Source organism: Ceratotherium simum, chromosome 9, assembly GCF_057802395.1.
Source record: "Ceratotherium simum simum isolate JZ-2026a chromosome 9, ASM5780239v1, whole genome shotgun sequence".
NCBI lineage: Eukaryota > Metazoa > Chordata > Mammalia > Perissodactyla > Rhinocerotidae > Ceratotherium > Ceratotherium simum.
The window spans coordinates 12,455,433-12,474,993 of NC_141908.1; the positions used below are offsets into that span (position 1 = coordinate 12,455,433).

The 19,561-nt window shown below is 37.9% G+C and overlaps 1 protein-coding gene across 1 annotated transcript; it reads right to left on the reverse strand.

Annotated features, from left to right (window-relative positions):
• Positions 1-203: 203 nt before the first annotated feature.
• Positions 204-19,009, reverse strand: INSIG2 (insulin induced gene 2). The gene is made up of 6 exons (XM_087435062.1): positions 18,896-19,009; positions 13,371-13,743; positions 6,976-7,100; positions 3,649-3,815; positions 3,367-3,466; positions 204-1,953 (listed from the first exon to the last, which is right to left on the reverse strand). The coding sequence occupies exons 2-6, from the start codon at positions 13,612-13,614 to the stop codon at positions 1,912-1,914; spliced, it is 678 nt and encodes a 225-aa protein (XP_087291188.1). The 5' UTR covers positions 13,615-13,743; positions 18,896-19,009; the 3' UTR covers positions 204-1,911.
• Between the last annotated feature and the right edge of the window lie 552 nt (positions 19,010-19,561).

Genomic DNA, 19,561 nt, shown 5'->3' on the forward strand with positions numbered 1-19,561 from the left:
TATCTTTTCTTGTTTTCTAGATGATATGAAAATAGTTTAAGAACTCCAAAATGACAATCATTCAATTCCTGAAATATTAAACTTAGTTCTCTTTCATTATTTTGTAGTAAATTCAACCATATATATTAATTTTATTAAATTAACTCTCAGTATTATATTCTAAGATTTACCATGAGGAAGGAAAAAAGACTCTTAACCAAGAAGATAATTATATATTTAATGCATCTTGCTTTTAACAGCAATTTTCAAAGTGACACATCATAGATCTTATAACTTATTAAAGATTTATAGTGCTTACAAAGTTGATTCTAAAAATATACCTTATTTGTTTTAAATGAATAATATTATCTGGAAGATAGAATAATAAATTATAGTAGTATGTTTACCACCACTATAGTTAAGATTGTATACATATATTCAATATGAAATCCTCTTAGGATTTTCACACTTTCAGCCTTAAAACATAAAAACAGATTCAAGTTTGGCATATAAGATCTCAGTCTGACAGCAATGGTTTTAAAACCAAACATTAAAAAGTATCTACTTGACATATTAAGAGAGCATGGGCACATGCACATACATAAATACATATACATTCTCTCTCTCACTCAATCCAGCACACATGCACACCATACACCCAGAGTAAGCAGACGATTTCACCCTTGTGTATCAAACAATTGCCATCAATTTCAAAAATAAAAATTGGGTGAAAAAGTTAACTAAGAATATGTTTAAACCATACTTAAATGGCTCTAGTTGTTAGAAAGATATGCAAAAAAGTGTTACCACGATCTTCAAAATGCACAATATGCCATCTCAATAGATTCTTAAACAGGCTTGAACTATTCACTAATGGGTATATGAATACATAAGAAATTATGTGCCCGTCCATTCCCCAGATGGCATTCCATTGACAATCAGTCATATGACCCAGCCCAGCTAAAGTGGTTTGCTTTACAGAACTCAGGAGATAACAGAACCTAAGAGAATTAGAAACTTCATTTTTATCTGTTTGGGGTTTCTTATGTGTTCCATGGGCAAAAGCAGTGGGATACTGTATTGCAAAAGACAGTTAATATCACTAAACACTTTGTGGCACTGCAGAAGGTCATTTTGTATTTCTAAACCATATTTCTTCTAGTTAAATTCCCCAATGGTCCTTACGTTAAATTATATACAGTCTTGCAGATTTAGACTCAAAACAATTTAATGCTGATAACCTCTCCCTCTCATGACTTTTACCTCAGTAAAATCTGTCAAAACAGAAAATTACTTTTTGGACTCTCTCCATTAATGTAAGTTTGAAAATGTTCTACAGAAGTACGTTTTCATCATATATGAAAGCACTCAAAGCTCTCTGAGACAATATTAAAACAGAAACTAACCCCACATTACGGCACACATAACTCATACTGCTGTGATTAAAAAAATAAAAAGGCACAACAGTAAGCAAGAGAGAATATACCAGCTTTCCATTTGCTTTTTTTTTTGGCTTTCCTCTTATTTTATTCCACTAAGTTTATAAATTGTTCATTCTTATACTCTGCATGACAATAACAGAATATTTTGGCACATCAACATTGTGATACAATATATGGTATGTTTAAAAAATTAAAAATTTCATCTATTAATCAACATGTTTTTTAACGTAATGCATATATATTTTACAGTTATTTAAGTCAAATACATAAAGGTTTGTAACTGACTTACAGACGAAGCAATCACAGATTGCAGTAATATATGTGCATATGTGTGTATATGTATATATATGTATATACATATACACACATACTCCAATCAAGGGAAAAACAACATCCTGGCAATTTTACAGTCCTAAGTTTTGTTGGTATAAATCATTTACATGTCCTTTTCATCTTGTTTTTCTGTACAAAAGATATATTTTTGCCTTCTTCATTCCTGATGAGATTTTTCTGCAATAACTTTACATTCATACTGTAAAAATTAAAAGGTTAAAAGGTTAATAGATTATGGTTTATTTTGAATAGGAATTTCCATATAAACTAAAAAACTCTAAAAATTAATACTTTATTAATATATGCCCACTTTATTCCTCAAAGAATCTGAAGTTACACAACTATTAGGATTAAATGACACATATGATAGAGAAAAAGAAAATTCACATTCTAGAAGTGAAAGAGACATAGCCAAAAGCAGGAGAAAAATGAGGTTTCTGCATCACAAGCAAAGGATAACAGTATATGATTGAGATCAATCCTAGAATATGAAAGGAAGCAAAATAGCTCTCTTTGAGTGCTCAGTAAGATGGATCAGCAAAGGAAAGGTCATGAACATAAGGACAGGACTGATATAGTGAATTCAGATAATATTTTTTCAAATCATTTTACAATTTAAAGGAAAAAAATCTATTACATTAGCAAAAGCTTCTAGTCAAAACAGTATTTTGAAAGTACAGCTATAAAAATGTACACTCGGGGAGCGGCCTGGTGGTGTAGTGGTTAAGTTCGCACGCTCTGCTTTGGCAGCCTGGGGTTTGGATCCTGGGCGGGGACCTATACACCATTCATCAAACCATGTGTCGTGGCAGCATCCCATATACCAAATAGAGGAAGATGGATACAGATGTTAGCTCAGGGCTAGCTAATATCTTCCTCAGCAAAAAGAGGAAGATTGGCAATGGATGTTAGCTCAGGGCTGATCTTCCTCACCAAAAAAAAAAAAAAAAAAAGTTATTACTAAATTATAAGTGAATCTTCAAAATAAAAAATAAAAATGTACACCCACAATTCAAAATAAAGGAAACCAATGGGCTTAGGATAACTGGGTGGCTAGATAATCAAACAGACAGCAATGTAACCACTCAATTCTCCTAGCTGGCTAAAATGGTAAAAGTGACAAGACCTATTGATGAAACTGCTGTGGCCTCTTAATGTTACTCCCCGACCCTTGTCATCTATGACCAGGGTTATCAACAAGGCCATTTTCCTTCTTAACAAAAATGATCAAACATCTTGATTTGCCAAAGAAAGTCCTAATTTATATCTATTGTAGCAATATAGTTATTAATAGTGTCTCTTTTCACTTTTAAATTTGTCCCTTTCTGAGGGAGTATAAATCTATAGATTAGCTAAAAAAAAAAAAAAATTGGAGGATAAATCGTATCACCCTATCCATAACACACTTTAGCTTTCTATCCAGTGCTTCCCTCAACTTTTAATACACTTGTGATTAAATTCTTCCAAATGATTTATTTCAATGGAATTGCAAAAGAGAAATCCAAGAATGCTGTCTTTATAAATTGCTTTCCCTTAAAGAAGGAGTGCTGTTTAGAGAAAACTTGTCTTACATCTCAGTAACAGAAAAGTGATTAAACAAGCATCAGCTTACCATTGCCAGTTGTCGACCAATGTTTCCCATCGTTATGCCACCAGCAAAAAATATACATGGTAACCAAGAACGAACATAGAGAAAATCTGGAGATGTATATCTGGAATAATAAAAATGTCTTTAACAACCCACAAAGGAAGTACAATGACACCTATTAAGATAATTACAATGGAAATAAGTTACTCTGTAGATTAAAGTGGCTAACCCAATTTTAAAATATCAATTCCGAATTCAGTAATCATTTATTTATTTTAGCAAACAAGCACCAAAAAGAATACTTACTGATAAACACCATTATAGACCAGCAGTTGAGTGACCAAGGTTGCCAAGAAAGCAATTCCTACCCCAAGGCCAAAACCACTTCGAGATCTATCAAAAGTCCACCACAGTCCAATGGATAGTGCAGCCAGTGTGAGAGACAACTGTATGTTGTTATCAAAATCCACTTTCTGAGATCAGTGTTAAAGAATCATCTTAAAACTTGTAATCAAATAATATCACCTGTTCATTTTTCTAAAATAAGAGATGTTACTGTTGAGAAGGGGATTGACTGCTTATTCTAGGGTGCATTCAGTCTTTTAACACAATGTATGAGACTGGGTGGGATTAAAACTATCTCTGATATTTACTAAAGATACAGAGAGGGCATGATATTTCATTAATAGATCCTACCAACCTGTAATTCCTTAAAAAAATAGCACGCTATATACATTCCCAATGATAGGATCAGATCCATTATTTGAGACATGCTTTCTTTGCTAAAAATGTAACTAGAAGCCTCAGAACACAAGTACTGCTAAAAGAACACATTTTTGCTAAAAAGGAAAGCAATATTACTTCTCAAACAGGTTCAGAATTACTTGAGAATCATACAGGAACTTAAAAATAGAAGAGTTGACAGCTATTTAACAGGGTACCACATTCTCTATATGATTTACTGACAGACACATTTTATAATAATGCAGTTCAGAAACAAGAGTACCAAGGACACAGTATCCCTTTCTATTATGTCAACTGTTCTAGTTTTAATTTGTTGAGGATAAAGCCTTGAAGTGAACACTATCTTGCAACCTGCCAAGCTATTTTGGTGCCTGAGACTTTCTGGTATAGGACAGTTTGCTCAAATGATATTTTATTTCCGTCACCTACTTAAGCACCTATTCACAAACATACAGCCCTTTTCTACTCCAAAATCTCTGGGCAAAACGAAGCTTTACAAATTCAATTTTCTCATTTCTTTGCTAGAGGATTATAATAAATGAATTAATTTCAAGTATCATTAAAAGGGCATTATCTATGTCCCAAAGGCCACATCTTGGCTCTATATCTAATCCCCCAGGGGAGACTACATATCTCGCCCAACTAACTGGCCATGCTGTAACTACAGAGAAGAGAGCAGAAGTTCAAAACATGCATATAAAACCATTTCCCACTTCCTATAACACCCAGTTGTTTACCACAATTTCCCCTCCCCCACCAAACCAGCTGGTATCCTGGACACCCAGGCTGCTTACTTCTCAGCATCTGAGGGCTGTTGTGGGCCACTCCCTCAGTCATTCCTTGTTTAGGCTTGATTTATCAAAAAAACCTACAGTTTATGTGTACGCTTTCTGGAAAAGCTTTTCTTATTCTTTAGTAGGCATTATATCTAAAGAACCAAAGGAAACGTTATAAGCTCTGATTTCTCTAAGAAATAAACATTCTTCTAAAGAGTAGAATTTGATATTAACTGAGTTCTATCTTTGCTAACTAAATTAACTTTATTAACAATCAAAGCAAAATAAGGAGGCTTCTAGAGTAAACAGGTAAAATACATCAATCTTAAAAATAGTACCATGTGATTGTCTAAAGTCTAAATAACCTAATATTAAGTCTGTTATAAATTTTGTAAACATTTTGAATTTTGTTTAAAGGATGAATAGAACAGCTAAGATTGTAATATTTAAGTATTTCATCGAGAAAGAAAGAAAAGAATAACCAAAGCAAAAAATTTAAATTAGATATATAAACTTTTTTTAATTCCACAAGAGACTATTTAAATTTCTCTACTTAAAAATACCTGAAATGTCTGGGATAGAAAGGTCTAAGCCACCAGATAGGGAGGAATTTACACACTTGTGGGGCTCCTGTGTAGGGGAATGAGCCTTTCCTAGACTTGAGTCGGGATCTCTGGGGTCTGTCTCAGTTCTGTCACAGCTTCATGGTATGAACAACTTAGCAAAGTCCCTAACCTCTCTAGCTTTCATCCGTCTTATTATCTTTATAAAGAAAATGGGGAACTAGATGATTTCTAAGTCCTCTTCTAGATATAACATTCTATGAGTCTATTTTAAGCCCTCCTAACCACTAGATTTGTTTGTTATAAAATCCTAAATCTCAAAGATTTCACCAAAATACACGTTGGGAAATTCTTTAATACAAAAGGAAATGGAAAACCAAAATAATAACAGCCACTGAGGGACTTCCAAATTCACAGATCTCCAAGGGCCAGCACAATTGGCAACAGAAAGGCAGATGTGTTTTCAGAATCTAAGACTCTGCCACTCTCCTTGGTTCCTCTTCCTAAGCTTCTCCAAAAGATCTCAATATTTTCTGTAAAAGACACAGGAATCTACTTGCCACATGACCCACCCTCTCTCCAACTAATTGCCAGCCCTGAACCCAGTGCAGAGTTGCAAGAGGAAAACTTGGGCAGCCTGACTCACACTTCTTACTCTACCCAGTACCAAAGGCTACTGTCACCTCCACTCTCTAAGCCACATCTTCTAGAAAAGAGAAGAGGGAACTAGCATTTCTCAGATCCCCTTCTACAAAGGGAAGTCAGTGGTAGGGGAGAAGAGAGGAAGGATGAAAACCTTATGAGGGCAAAAACTTTTGTTCTGGGGGTGGACATGTTTTTCTGGGGGGTGGGGGTGGGTAGAAGGCAAAGGGAAAGGGAAATTGAGACTACCTTACCCTTCTAGCTCGGACACTGTAAAAACACTCATTAATCACTAAACAAAATGTCAGAATCCTTAAACGATCAAACTTTAAAAATATGTGCCTTAGGAAAAACAATTCTTTTCAGCCAAGGTCTAAGATGGATATTTCTACTTATGCCACCTTTAAGAACATTTATGTGATTTGATGGTGTTGATTAAAACCGATAAATGATAGTCTGCCTTTTAAAAATAAATTATAGGTTCTTCAAACTAAAAACTAACAAAATAACTAGCACCTGAAGCCACCACACATCTTGACTGGCAAATCTTAAATGAGGACAGAAAAGAGAGGAAAGAAATCCTTTGAAAATGTATCTGTTTCAATTTTAGAGTTACCAAAACTATATAGAAGTAATTAAGTAACACAATTTAAAGAAAATATGTAAATTTTCAAACGTGCAAAGTTTCTAAGTAATACGAAAAACAGGGATTTAAATGAAGGGCTATACCCCACACTGTAATTGCATAGCTGCTGCTGTGATGTTTCAACAATATGGTGCACATTCTTTTTAATGACTAAGAGGGCATATCACAGTTTGACAACAGGGAAGTTGCAAGGGACTGTTTAAGCTTTGGTTTGTTGGAAGCTGCTTTGTTATCACGCATTTCATTACAGCAGAAAGGATACAGCGCTGGCATGATTTATACCAACAAAGACGGCTACACACCGCATTACACTGGACCACTCTCTTTTAAATTTATGTGGTTCTCCTAGATGCCTGTCAATGCAGGGGTATAATAACCCAATCACAGCTGTGAAAAAAAAGAGAAAAAAATTAAGTCATCTCCAATGCTTCTGGCAAAACTTAAGCTAAAAGAGCCTACTACAACAACCACAAACGTTTGAAAGTCTCTAAAAAAGCTCTTCAAGTTACTTAACATCAATGGCTGACATTTTTAAACTTACCTCCCAAAAGAAAAAAAAGATGAGGATAAAACCACTGAAGAAAGCACTGTAAATGATTACAACAGTATTCTAAATTATAACAGGCAAAACACTATTTCAGTGAATGATTCACTATTTAGCACATTGGACTAGATGACTCATGCTACTTTTCTACTACTAATGTCTCTGAAACTTGAAAAAGCATTGAACCAGTTGGCAGTTAAGCAATGTTTTCCCTAGGCTATATAACCATGAAACATGCTATTAAATGCCACAAATCTAAAGAAAGGCTAGCAGCATAAACATGCACAACAAGCTCATCATACACACAATGTTCAGAGGGCTATGGCTGTGCTGTTGTATAGATTGTTCTTGCCCCTCCAGCCTGTCTCACCCTCCTGCGTCCAGCACCTTGTGCTGACACCCCCTTGCGCTTGGCCCTCTAATGAAACTCTAGGTTATATTTTCAAAGCAGGGAAACTGGCAACAGAAATCAACATGTAAAAGACTTATTCTGCACACAGGAAAACTAGAGGAAACATAATCTATAAGAGTTATAAATTTTTGGTTAGAATTTAAATTCACTATTGAAAGATAAAAAGAAACCATTTTAGTACATTTCTTAGTTCTGGAAAGAACATCTTGAATGCTGTGTAATTAATTACGAATAACTGTATGCAAAATGTCTATGATTGATACTCAAAATATTCTCTCCCAATTTTTAATTTAAATAATTGTCAAACCTAACATTTTATGCATTTAGTGGAAGAGCATTTTAAATGCTAAGTTACTTATTAAAAAAAAAAAAGACTACTTAATGAACCAAAACATTCTTCAACAAGTTATAAGGAAAATGCAGGAAATAGCTAGGCAGCTTTGATTTGCTAATCTTCCTAAAAACTAAACAGTTATGCTGCCATTAAGTAATAAAGACACAACTGTTCCATCATCTGAAAAGCATGTTTAAAATGTCCAATACTACCTATGATGTATCATGAAATTACTGTACCAAAATCTAAGTGGCTGAAGATCAGAAACCCCTGCCTGGCCTGGCACGAGCTAGCTATATCTCACAAAGGATGGATTCAATCTTCAAGGAAAAACGGAAATCAATTAATATCAAAAATCACTGGCTAGTAGACCAATGGAGCAGCATTAAAAGGAGGCTGCCTGGCCACCCTTCCATCCAGAGGTAAACTGCTGCAATGACAGATGCACTTTCTAATCCACAAAACTAAAAGGGCTCTTTCGAGTTAGGCTTTTGCTGAGTATAGATGGTTCCCAGGCCATCAAGAGATTAACAACAAACTTCAGTCATGCAGAGCTCCAACAACTATTAGTAAATTTAAAAGTTTTACGTTATATTCCTATTTAAAAGGCTCTGCCTCAGGAGGCCAACCTGGTGGCATAGCGGTTAACTTCACGCGCTCCGCTTCGGCGGCCCAGGGTTTGCAGGTTCAGATGCCAGGCGCACACCAACGCACCGCTTGTCGAGCCATGCTGTGGTGGCGTTCCATATAAAGTAGAGGAAGATGGGCATGGATGTTAGCCCAGGGCCAATCTTCCTCAGCAAAAAGAGGAGGATTGGCATCGGACATTAGTTCAGGGCTAATCTTCCTCGCAAAAAATAAAAAACAAAACAACTCTCTGCTCTAAAGTCCTGTAAGATTAACTGACAGCATTTCCAAATTTCTACAAAATTAAAATGGCAACAAGTATGCTTAACAGTTGAAATATATCTAAATGAACAGTTTTCTTTTTTTTTCCTCAAGAGGTCATGAAACTAACAGCTCACATGTCATTCCTCTCTCTCTCTCTCTCCCCCTCTCTCTCCTCTTCCTCTCTCTCTCTCCCTCCTCCCTTTGCCTGTTGCTGAGTGAAATCAACTAAGATCAGGCATTCCAAGTCAATTTTCCTCAGCAGCTGATGCCATAGGTAAAGAATTATCACATAGAGAATACTAACATGTGTGGGCAAAGATATAAATAAGTAAAATTGACTATATTTTTACATGTGTGATGTCAGACTCGCAAGTGAGAGACAATTGAGGAGGGAAAGCAAAAACACAGAAAGGAATTTAAACCGCCAGGCGGCCAACCTCGGGATTGGCCAATAAAAATCAAATCCATTGAGTATGCATGGTTCTCAGTTGCTCACTGAGAGGGAGAATTCAAGGAAGCCTGTCATTTCCCATTAAATGTCTTCTTTCTCCCCTTTAAATAAAGGCATGGCAGAGTCTGATAGCAATATCTACAGCACGGTGAGGCTCCACTGGTTGGGACCTCAGCAGAAGTACGTCCGGGCTTCTCTTCCTTTCTCCACTTTCTTATTTTAACAAGAGAGACTGTTAAAATCATGCCTGTGTAGAATCATATGCAAACACAGTCCTATTCAATCAGATGGTTCTCTGACGCAAAATCACATTTCTTGGTATATATTTATTTCTCAGTGACTAGTTACAGCCTACCAAGATCGAAAACAAAAGAAGTTTGTAAAACATCAATATTAAGTCATCATTTTTTCAGGGTAGTGTGCTTAATGCAGTGATGCACTGAAAGGAACAGTAAATCAAACATTTTGCAAGGAAAAGGGGCTGAAAAAACAAAACCACTGAAGTACATATACTTTCATGGAAACCACTAGAGGCTAGGCAACACTTCATTCAACAGATACTTAAGCTCCCACTACGAGACTGGTTCTTGATATTTGCTGGGGATTTAAAAAGAAAAAGGAGTAAGACATGATCCCAGGCCCAAAGTGACCACAGAAACAATTAAATACAGTGATACGTTAAGGGTAGCACTGCCAGGGCCCAGTGGGGCCCAGTCCACTCCTGGCACGTGCTGAGGGGAGGCAGGGTGCTGGGGTGTCAGGAAAGCTTCACAGAAGAGGTGACCCTTGAGGCAGGAGCATTCAGTAGGTGAGTGGTGTAGAAAGGGCTTTCTAATAAAAGGGAATCATTTGAGGAAAAGCCTTGGACAATAGAAAATACCAGTATCACCTGGAAACTGTAAGATTTAGGCAGAAAGGGAGTTGCAGGGTCCAGAAAGACTCTGAGCAAGATAAAAGTAGAGGTTGAGGGCCTGGACCAAGAAAGAGACAGAAGAAAGATATAAAACTTGGAAACTGGATGTGGGAGGTGAGAGAGATGGGGAGGAGTCTTGCAGGGCTCTCCAGGAATTGGGCAATTGACTGCATGGCTAAATAGGAAAGATTTGTCTTTTTAAATTAGATATTAGTTTCATAGGTATGGACACAATCTAGTTACTTGTGATTTTTGAGTCAACTTCTCTAGTTATTTTATCCACACAATGACAGTTGTCCTTCTTTCTCCTACTTATTCTTCAGAAAGCTTCCTTTGTGGCCTTCAGTCATGTTCAAGAGGCTTCTAACTCTAACACGACGCACACATAAAGAAGTTCATCAACCTGAAACATCAGCCATTATTACACTAAAAATAGAGAATTAAGAAAAGGAAAATGGGATCAAAAGAAATTTACTGTAGTTCTCTACTAGTTGTCCCACCAGAAGCACCACTAGCAAATTTTCCAGTACTATGCATTATGGAGAAAGAGAGCAAATAACCAGAGGCCCTTCTTTTTACACGCAGAATGTGGTGATTCTGGAGAACCTCCAGAAGGTAGCTGCTCAGTCTATGAATATTAGTTGGACAGGAAAATCAAAGGACAATTATCAGTTTTTCTGATTTAATATGGTAAGAGCCTAGAACTTTGAAAATGCATACCATACATATACATAAAAACATATATATACTATGTACTCATGCAAATTTGTAGACACTACGTTTCTTACATCATTTACTTTTTTTTCCCCTTGATATTTTCCTTAAAATAGGGAAGGAGGACACACAGCCATTATGCAAGAATCTATTTTCCTTTTTGGCAACTTTCACAAATCTGATATCTTCACCCTCATCTAGTAAACACCATGACCTACCCAACAAAATGAGTAGCAGAACTAACTGGAATCTAGATTTCCTAATGCCTCTCTACTTTCATTTGCCCAGGTACCTCATGGAATGTACTGCTTTTAGAAGAAACACTTAAGCAAGAAATGTAAATGCAAATCCCCCAGGTGAAAAGGTATGAGGTTAACTTTGTAAGTGTGACAAATCTAGTGGTTGGGAAAAGGAAGGAAAGCAGGGACAAAGTGACTGAAAAGGTAGTATTAACATTCAGAATTTTCCTTCCTAAATGTGAGTTTGTGGCAAAAGTGCTCACATCACAGGGACAGACGCAGCCCCTGTTCCTTTCCATAACAGAGGTACAATGAAACCTCAGTTAAGTTCTCCTCCCCCAGCCCAGAATGTGCACCACATGCCAGTATATTTCATCCAAGCCTGGCACTTAGTCTGGAGGCTCTGAAAGTGTGAGTAGCTCTCTGTTTCCCCTTCCCCAGTATATGATATCTGACCTAGCCGCAGCACCATTCACTGGCTCTGGGACCCTGGGCTCATTGATATTCTCTCTTCATCTCCACATCCTCATCCTCCCCAAACAGGCACAATCCCAAACATCTCACTCCCAAAGTGGCCCTGCAGATCCCTGGGGTTAAGGGATGTGCCTAGCACATTACTAGACATTCAATTAGTAACAGTTTCCCTCCCCTGACCTTCCTTTTCTCTTCTGAAAACACATGTTCTTCCAAGTCCCAAAAAGCTTCTATTAGTAGCCAGACAGCAGCAATACCACAGGAGAAAATAAACAAAGAACTAGAAAAAGATGCTGAGAAAACTTTATTTTTCTCTTTTGAATTTAAAGGAAAGAAAGGAAAATACATGAGGACTAGTAGATACAACAGAGAATGATAAAATATAATTTATGCTTTCTTCTCTTTGTCTATTTGGACTATTTTGCCTATTCTCTTGGAGAATGTAATAACCCGGGGGAAACTAAGAATCATCGCCTTTACAACTTTTCTTCTAATGTGAATCTTGTAATAGAGACATCAACATATAAATCACACTAGAACTTTACCACAATAATGCCCTTCTATCCATCCAATGAGATTATGTAATTGTCCAATAGGTTTCACAATGTCATTCTAAAACTCTCACACCTAACTCCTCACCCTTCAATCTCTAACTCTAGGATATAAGTCAAGAAGGCTCTACATCATATTGTAAGGTACTCATGTATGTTAAGTATGAGACACCAAATGGATATTCCAAAAAGCAATTTTCTCCTTCAATCAGAATTCTCTTCTACCACATAATTATGGCTTCCTTCTATTACCTTATTATATAAAATATTACAATACAAACCTATTGGTCTCAGTCATTAGAAAAAGCTAAAGGAGCTAGCCATTACGGAAGCTCAGCATCAACAAGATATTCTGAAATGCTCCACTTTATCCATTACACACTGTCCACCAAAAAAGATCTCAAGTAACTAATAGGATAATGATTTTAAGCAAAGGGAATCTACCTTATTGATCTCTTGAAGTATTTATTATTCTTAAGGTACACCTAAAAACAAGATACCAAGGAAAAAAGCATATACAAAAAAATAACAACATGAAGTTTTAAACTTGAATAAAACTATTCTTTCAAGTTTTTATCTACTTCAAAAACAAGATCATAATACACACATCAAACCCTTGAAATCAAACAGTGATGGTGATTCATCAAAATAAAATAAGACTTATATGAGATGGGGTGAAGAAAGAACAAAATTAAGAAGTTAAAAGCCTCATGCCTAAAGGAATCAGAATTGTTTTTAGGATTAAATTTTTAAAGTTCACAGGTCAGATAGAAATCAGACACAAGAGTACATACTTTATGATTCCATTTATATTACATCCTGGAACAGGCAAAAATAATCTAGTGACAGAAAGATCAGTGGAAGCCTGAGGCTGGGAGTGGGGAACAGACTGCAAGAGAGCACAAGAGAATCTGTGGGTGATGGAAATGTTCTACAGCTGGACTGTGGTGGTGGCTACATGACTGTACACATTTGTCTGAACTCATCAAACTGTTTATTTAAAACAGGTCCATTGTACCGTACTGAAGTTATATCTCAATAAAGCTGATTTTTAAAAAAAGTATTGCTCAGAGAACATCCACACTAGTTTACCCTATTTCCTTTTTAAGCATTACGGAAACAACCTACACATACCTGAAGCTGTGCCACAGCACGGGGGTACCCACCATGCTGAAGAAAAGATGCTTGCAATCACGTCAGGTGGAAAGAGCGTCACATTTCTCTGAATCTGAAGTAAATTTAACACTAATGCAAGAAATACTCCAATGAAAAACAACACTACTCCTCGGATCATCAAGTTCACACTCCGGCTAGTGACAGATGAAATATAGGGGCCACATTTTTTGGACCCAGGTGACTCTGTATCTCCTTCTGCCATGCTTTCATAAGTTCAGTAAGCCGGCAAAAAAAGGGCTTCCCAGCTAAAAAGCCAAGTGTCTGTAAATCAAACCAGATCGGTGTTTCAACAGCACGGCATGTCGTCCTAAAATAGGACCTACCAGAAATCCTGCAAGAGATAAGAAAAAAGAAATCAATGTTTTGTCTAATAAATGATTATATAACTTTCCTGATTTCCATAGTAATTAATTTAAAAGGACAAATAATGAAATGACAAGCTTATATATTTATTTAAACTAGTTATTTACTGAATAAGAAGAAGTGGTTTAAAAGCATTTTTATATGCATGATGTAATAGAAAATAAAGTGCTACACTTATATTTACTAGGACAGAATAAGTGACTTAAGAGAAAGAGACTAAAAGGTGAGAAATAATAGTAAAAATAGCTTGCCACACCTCAGAGAAAAGCAGAGCAGGTTACCTAAGGCACTTCTACTAGAATCTGGAAGATCAAAATCCAGGTTTTTGTTTCTTCTACCTAAATCTCCAAGCCCATCAGTTACAACAGAAGGACTTGGAGACTTAGGTAGAAATCTTTGTACTTTACAGACAATAAATTTATACTGGGCTGGTCCAGTGGCGAAGCGGTTAAGTTCACATACTCTGCTTTTTTTAGCAAAGCGTTCAGTAGCTACAGAATTCTTCTTCTTCATCATCATCATCATCATCCTGATTATTGATATAGCACCCATCTAGGGAGAGCCTACTCCATGTCAGACATATAGTAGCTCTAATCTTCAAAATATTTCTAAAGGAAGATATTATCATTCTCATTTTACAAATAAAGATACTAAGTCAAAGAGATTTAGCAACTTGCTTATGTCAAATGACACGCAGTACTAGAAGTGGAATTTTACCTTAGGTCTGACTTACTCCAAAACCCCTCCTCTTCCTTCTAAACCTTGTGCCCCATTCCAGCCCCACTCCTCAGACTTCCTTTTTGGCACATCGTCTATAGAAGAGGATTTGGTACTGAAAAGATGGGTAGACACTGGAAAACGATCTCAAGGTGCTAACAGCAAAATAAGTAGGTGACTGTATAATCGCACGTAGACCGTGAGAATAAATGTACAAACACCTTGAAATTTTCTTTAAAAGTACTAGATCGAGGTAAAAAGATGTTTTAAAGAAAAAAAATCATATGGCCAACTTATATACTATATTAGACCAAGAGCTGTCTCTTCACCTGCCAAACTTCCAGTAGACGCAGTAAACAACCCCCTTCTGCTGTTAAAACAGCTACTACAGGACAAAGAGCGTAAATCATCTTAAGTAATCCAAATTGCTCTAGTAAATCATTTGTTTATGTTTGTGATTTTTTTCCAAAAGGGAATTAAGGGCAAAGGATATTTTATGTTCAATAATGCTTTTAAAACAGCAAAATAATTTCAGTTTTAAAAAGCTATTTCAGTTGTGCTAGGCCCCATCTCACACATACTCACCAGTGTTTGTCAAAGGGCATCAGCATTTGGGACAGGATCCTTGCTGTGTGGAACTGCCCCAAGCATTGTAAAACATTGAGCATCCCTGGCTCAGGCCCACTAAATGCCAGTGCATGCCCCCTCCCCCATCTGAGACAACCAAAAATGTCCCTACGTATTTCCAAATGCCCCCAGAGAGGAAATGCCCTCCCACAGAGAGCCACTGATTGCTGTAGACTCTTTCTATTTCAGGGCTGCTGGAGACTTTCTAAACTGTTTATGTTATTCTGCCACAGCAGTTTATTCAACCTTTCCTGGCAATGCTTGTTTATAGTTTCCTCCTTCATCCCAAAAGTTTTCTCTAAAAACAACACATTTGTTTAATGTTTATTTGAATGAGATAAAACAAAAAAGCTAATATTTTAAAAGTCCAAAAAGCTAATTTTGTAACTACAGCTGGCCCTCCGTATCTGCAGGTTCCACATCCACAGACGCAAGCACCTGCAGATGGAAAGGCCTACAATGGTTGATCTGTACCGAACATGTACAGACTTTTTTCTTATCATTATTCGCTAAATAACACAGTATAACAACTATTTACATAGCACTTGTATTAGTTATTATAAGTAATCTAGAGATGATTTAAAGTATACGGGAGGATGTGCGTAAGTTATATACAAATACTAGCCATTTTATATGAGAGACTTGAACATCCATGGATCTTGGTATCCACGGGGGTCCTGGAACCAATCACCCTCGGATACCAAAGGATGACTGTCCGTAATAAAACAACAGTATATAACTACTGGACACAAAAATAAAAAATAAAAGTTAAAAAGTTTTAGTGAAAAAAAATTTAAAAATAAAAGTTAAAATGTTTTGAATCACAGTATCCTAATATTTAAGAAATGGAAAGGAACTGGGAGATCATCTACTCCAAGCAGTACGTGAGCCTGACATAAAACAAAGGCAAAGAATTGTGTATATGTGCATTTTTCTGGAGAGCTCCACAATTTATATCAAGTCAGTCCATGATCACTCAAAAACAGTCCATGATGCAAAAGAAGTTAAGAACCAGTGATCTAACATTTCTCACACTTTACCAGCAAAGCAAATGAGACCCAAACTGGTCAAGTGAAGCAACAAGATCAAGACTGTACTGGATCTTGCTACCACAAACATAAAGTCAACTCCTGGAAATGACCAGACTCATCAAAGGGTTAAGAAATTCCACAAGACCCTTCACTCCCTACTATGCGACAGTTAAGTTCCTAAAAAAGCATGTTGTTTATAATATTAGTCATACACACTAGGGGAGTGGGTTATTTTAAAGTGAAAGCTCTTGGAATAAGTATCCTCTAATTTGTTAGTTTTAAAGTTTGGTTTTCTGATTATGTACTGATATTATTTCCTTAAAACAAAGTGTACCTATACCTTCAAATATTATACTTACATCAATGATAAATTTGATTCTCCAAAATTTTGAAAAAATCTATATTTGAAAAATTTAGATTTCTCGAGAAATAATTTGCTGATGAGGGAATAAGTCTCTGGAATAAAGATACTGTTTAGAGGGCAGTATCTCAATATTCTCAGTAATAATACTGGTAAGTAGGTGTTTATAATCTCATTTTACAAAATAAAATAGGCTAGATAACTTCCTGAGATCACAAAACTGGTACCAGGTAGCACCAGGACTAGCCCAAGCACTCTGACTCCAAGTGCAGAGTTCTTTCCACGTCACCACATCGCCTCCATCTACCACCACACAAAAGCAATCTTAGTGTCACACAAGAAACAGTTTCTAAAGTCATGTTGATAAACTATTGTTAATACCAAAATAATGCCTTTTTTTTGAAAAACTGACAAAGAAAAAACTTGCACAGTACATGAAAAACTCTTCCTTGAGCCATGACCTACAATTTCTATTAAGTACATTACGGAACAAAAAGAAAAATAGTTCAAATAGTTTGGATAGATTAATAATGAATCATCAAAACTGGAAAAACATTATTCCTGATATATAACTACCTGTTAATGGGCTGATATTATGATATTTTTACTTTTAGATAAATAAGTGATTCTGGGCTTTGTGAATGAAAATCAAAGTTTATGTCTGCCACTAAAATAACTTCCAGGAAATAGGCATTCGAAAGTAACCCGAAGAACCGGTTGTATTTTAACAATTGCAACACCCCCTAAAACCAAACAAGATCATTCATCTTCCAAAGATTAGCAGTCACAGAATTACGTTCGCTCCCTCAGATTACCCTGTCTCTTCAGGTGCTTAGGTCAGATAGGCTACCAAATAATACAAAATTAAATGACTACCTCACATCTTTTTCACATATGCTCTCTTAATTAGAACAGCATTCTCGAAAGAGAATAAGCATTAACATTACGAAAAACACACTTAAATCAATGAAAAAGTTTAACTCTCCTTAAATAAAAGCACACAAAGGTGAATCATAGGCTATAAGCACTAAAAACTTCTAGGAAGAAAAACATGTTGCTTTGACACTGCAACTCATCTTTCCTCTCAAGATGAAAACCCAAACACAGAAACCATTAACCAAGTAGCATTCACATCCCATTACTGCTCTTAAATGTCAAATCTCAGTCCCTAAAAGGGTTACTCTGTCATTCGGGAATATTTTCTGGTAACAATGAAAACAAGTTGTCTTTAAATTACTGAACTGCATTTTATCCTTTCCTTTTCAGCCCACCGTAGGTAAAAAGAAAAGTTGTCAGTTGAAAAAGATGCAATCTCTTTCCCAAATGTATATGATACACAGCTCAGTCACTTGATATCAGATATGTACTGAGAACTATAACAAAACACACTACACAACATATTGTCCAGAAAAAGAACGAAATGGGGGAAAGAGGAAGAGTACACGGTTAATTTTCTTCTGTGGGGCCCCTATTAGTGGGCCATCCCTTCATTCATTTTCACTCAGTGGTTCCCTATCAGGGCCAAACCCCAAAACTGGAAAACAAAATCTAGCCACTGCTTGGCTGCCTCCATTCTTCATACACCCAAGACGGGAGTATGTCTTCCCCCGCAATCCTCAGCTCCACTGCAATACTGATCTGGGCCAGTTGCAGTGACCCAGCTGTTAAGTCTGTTCATCCCTTCATAAAGCATTTCCTCATCAATCCTACAATAGTAAGCTCTTCATGGTAGGTCTATCTTCCTAGACTATCTAGCTAACACCATACTTTAACAACTTTTTTCCAATACTATCTGGGCATGAGTCATTATCACTTAAGTATCAGCACCCTGCCCCCTGCCCCCCATCATCCACACTGCCTTCCTTTTCCAAATTGCCAATCCCCACTGACCAACCCTAAAATCCCAGTAACCATCATCAACCGACCTTTATTTAGGTCCTGGTAAGAGTTCTCTTTGGCTTTACTCACACCTACTCCAAAGGTTTCCAATTCCAATCCAAAATGCCAAGGTCCCCCTCCTCAACCCAATATCAACATACCTTTTTGCGGATTCTAAACTTACTACAATACTTACCTTTTTGGATCCATCCCCCTCCCAAGCCTGAGTCTCCCCGGCTACAACCTCCCAAGTCCTGACGGCTCTATGCTTGACAGCTCGCCGACCCCCACCCTCAACAGATCCCTCCACCCCAGGGTCGCCCTTCGCTCCCGTCTCTAGCCTTCTTTCCGCTCGGACACTCTTCCACTGTTCGGGGAGCCTCGGACTCTCCTATGACCTCTCCCAGACCCCACCGTCCCCTTCTGGACCTCGCCCACCCTTCTCCAGGTAAGCGGAGCCCCTCGCGCTTCAGGCCCCATCTGTGGTCCGGGCTCCCCGCACTTGCCAGCAAGGTTCCTAGGCTGCAAAAACACAAGGAGTGCCTCTTCCCGAGGGCCACCCCCTTCCTGAGCCCGCTTTCCTCAGCACCAAGTGACCAGCGCTTCTCCGGGGGACCACAACTCACCCCCTCCTCCGCCATCTTCTGAGACCTGTCCCGCCCCCCTCGGCCGCTTCCTCCTCCCCTCCCACCACTGCGCCCGAGCTCCACTGCGCCTGTGCCGCCGACGCGGACGCGCTCGAATGATCGGGGCAGAGGAGCTTCCGGTTCCTACCGGCACTACTTGATAGGCCCGCTAGCCGGGGCAAAAGGGCTTCCGGTCTCCGCGGTGTTCGCGGCTGGCGGTAGGCGTGGACCGTCTAGGTGGTGTGCCGCATCAGCTGTTGTTTGCTGACCAGGCAGCCGTGGGCTGTGACGAGTGCCCGGACCCTGTGGGCGGTGTCAGGGAATCGCGCACTGACACACGCGCACACTGCCGGCGGTGCGGCCCTCAGCGGCTGCCTCGCCGCGGAGCTGGACTGAGGGTGCCGGCTCGCAGACCGCCGCTTCTTCCGCTAAAGAGGCTGACTCGCCGTTTCTCGGGGGTGTTGCCGGGCTTTACGCTTCACCTTTTTCTTTCCCTACTAAGCAAAACTTATTTGGGGAGAAGAGCATAACTGATATTTCTCTCAT

Excerpts from the sequence above, each read along its gene's own strand:
- INSIG2 (XM_087435062.1), bottom strand. The coding sequence starts at position 13,614 with ATGGCAGAAGGAGATACAGAGTCACCTGGGTCCAAAAAATGTGGCCCC. Across the intron at positions 3,467-3,648 it reads GTCTATAATGGTGTTTATCA|ATATACATCTCCAGATTTTC; the intron begins GTAAGTATTCTT and ends TTATTATTCCAG. Across the intron at positions 1,954-3,366 it reads TTGGTCGACAACTGGCAATG|TATGAATGTAAAGTTATTGC; the intron begins GTAAGCTGATGC and ends TAATTTTTACAG.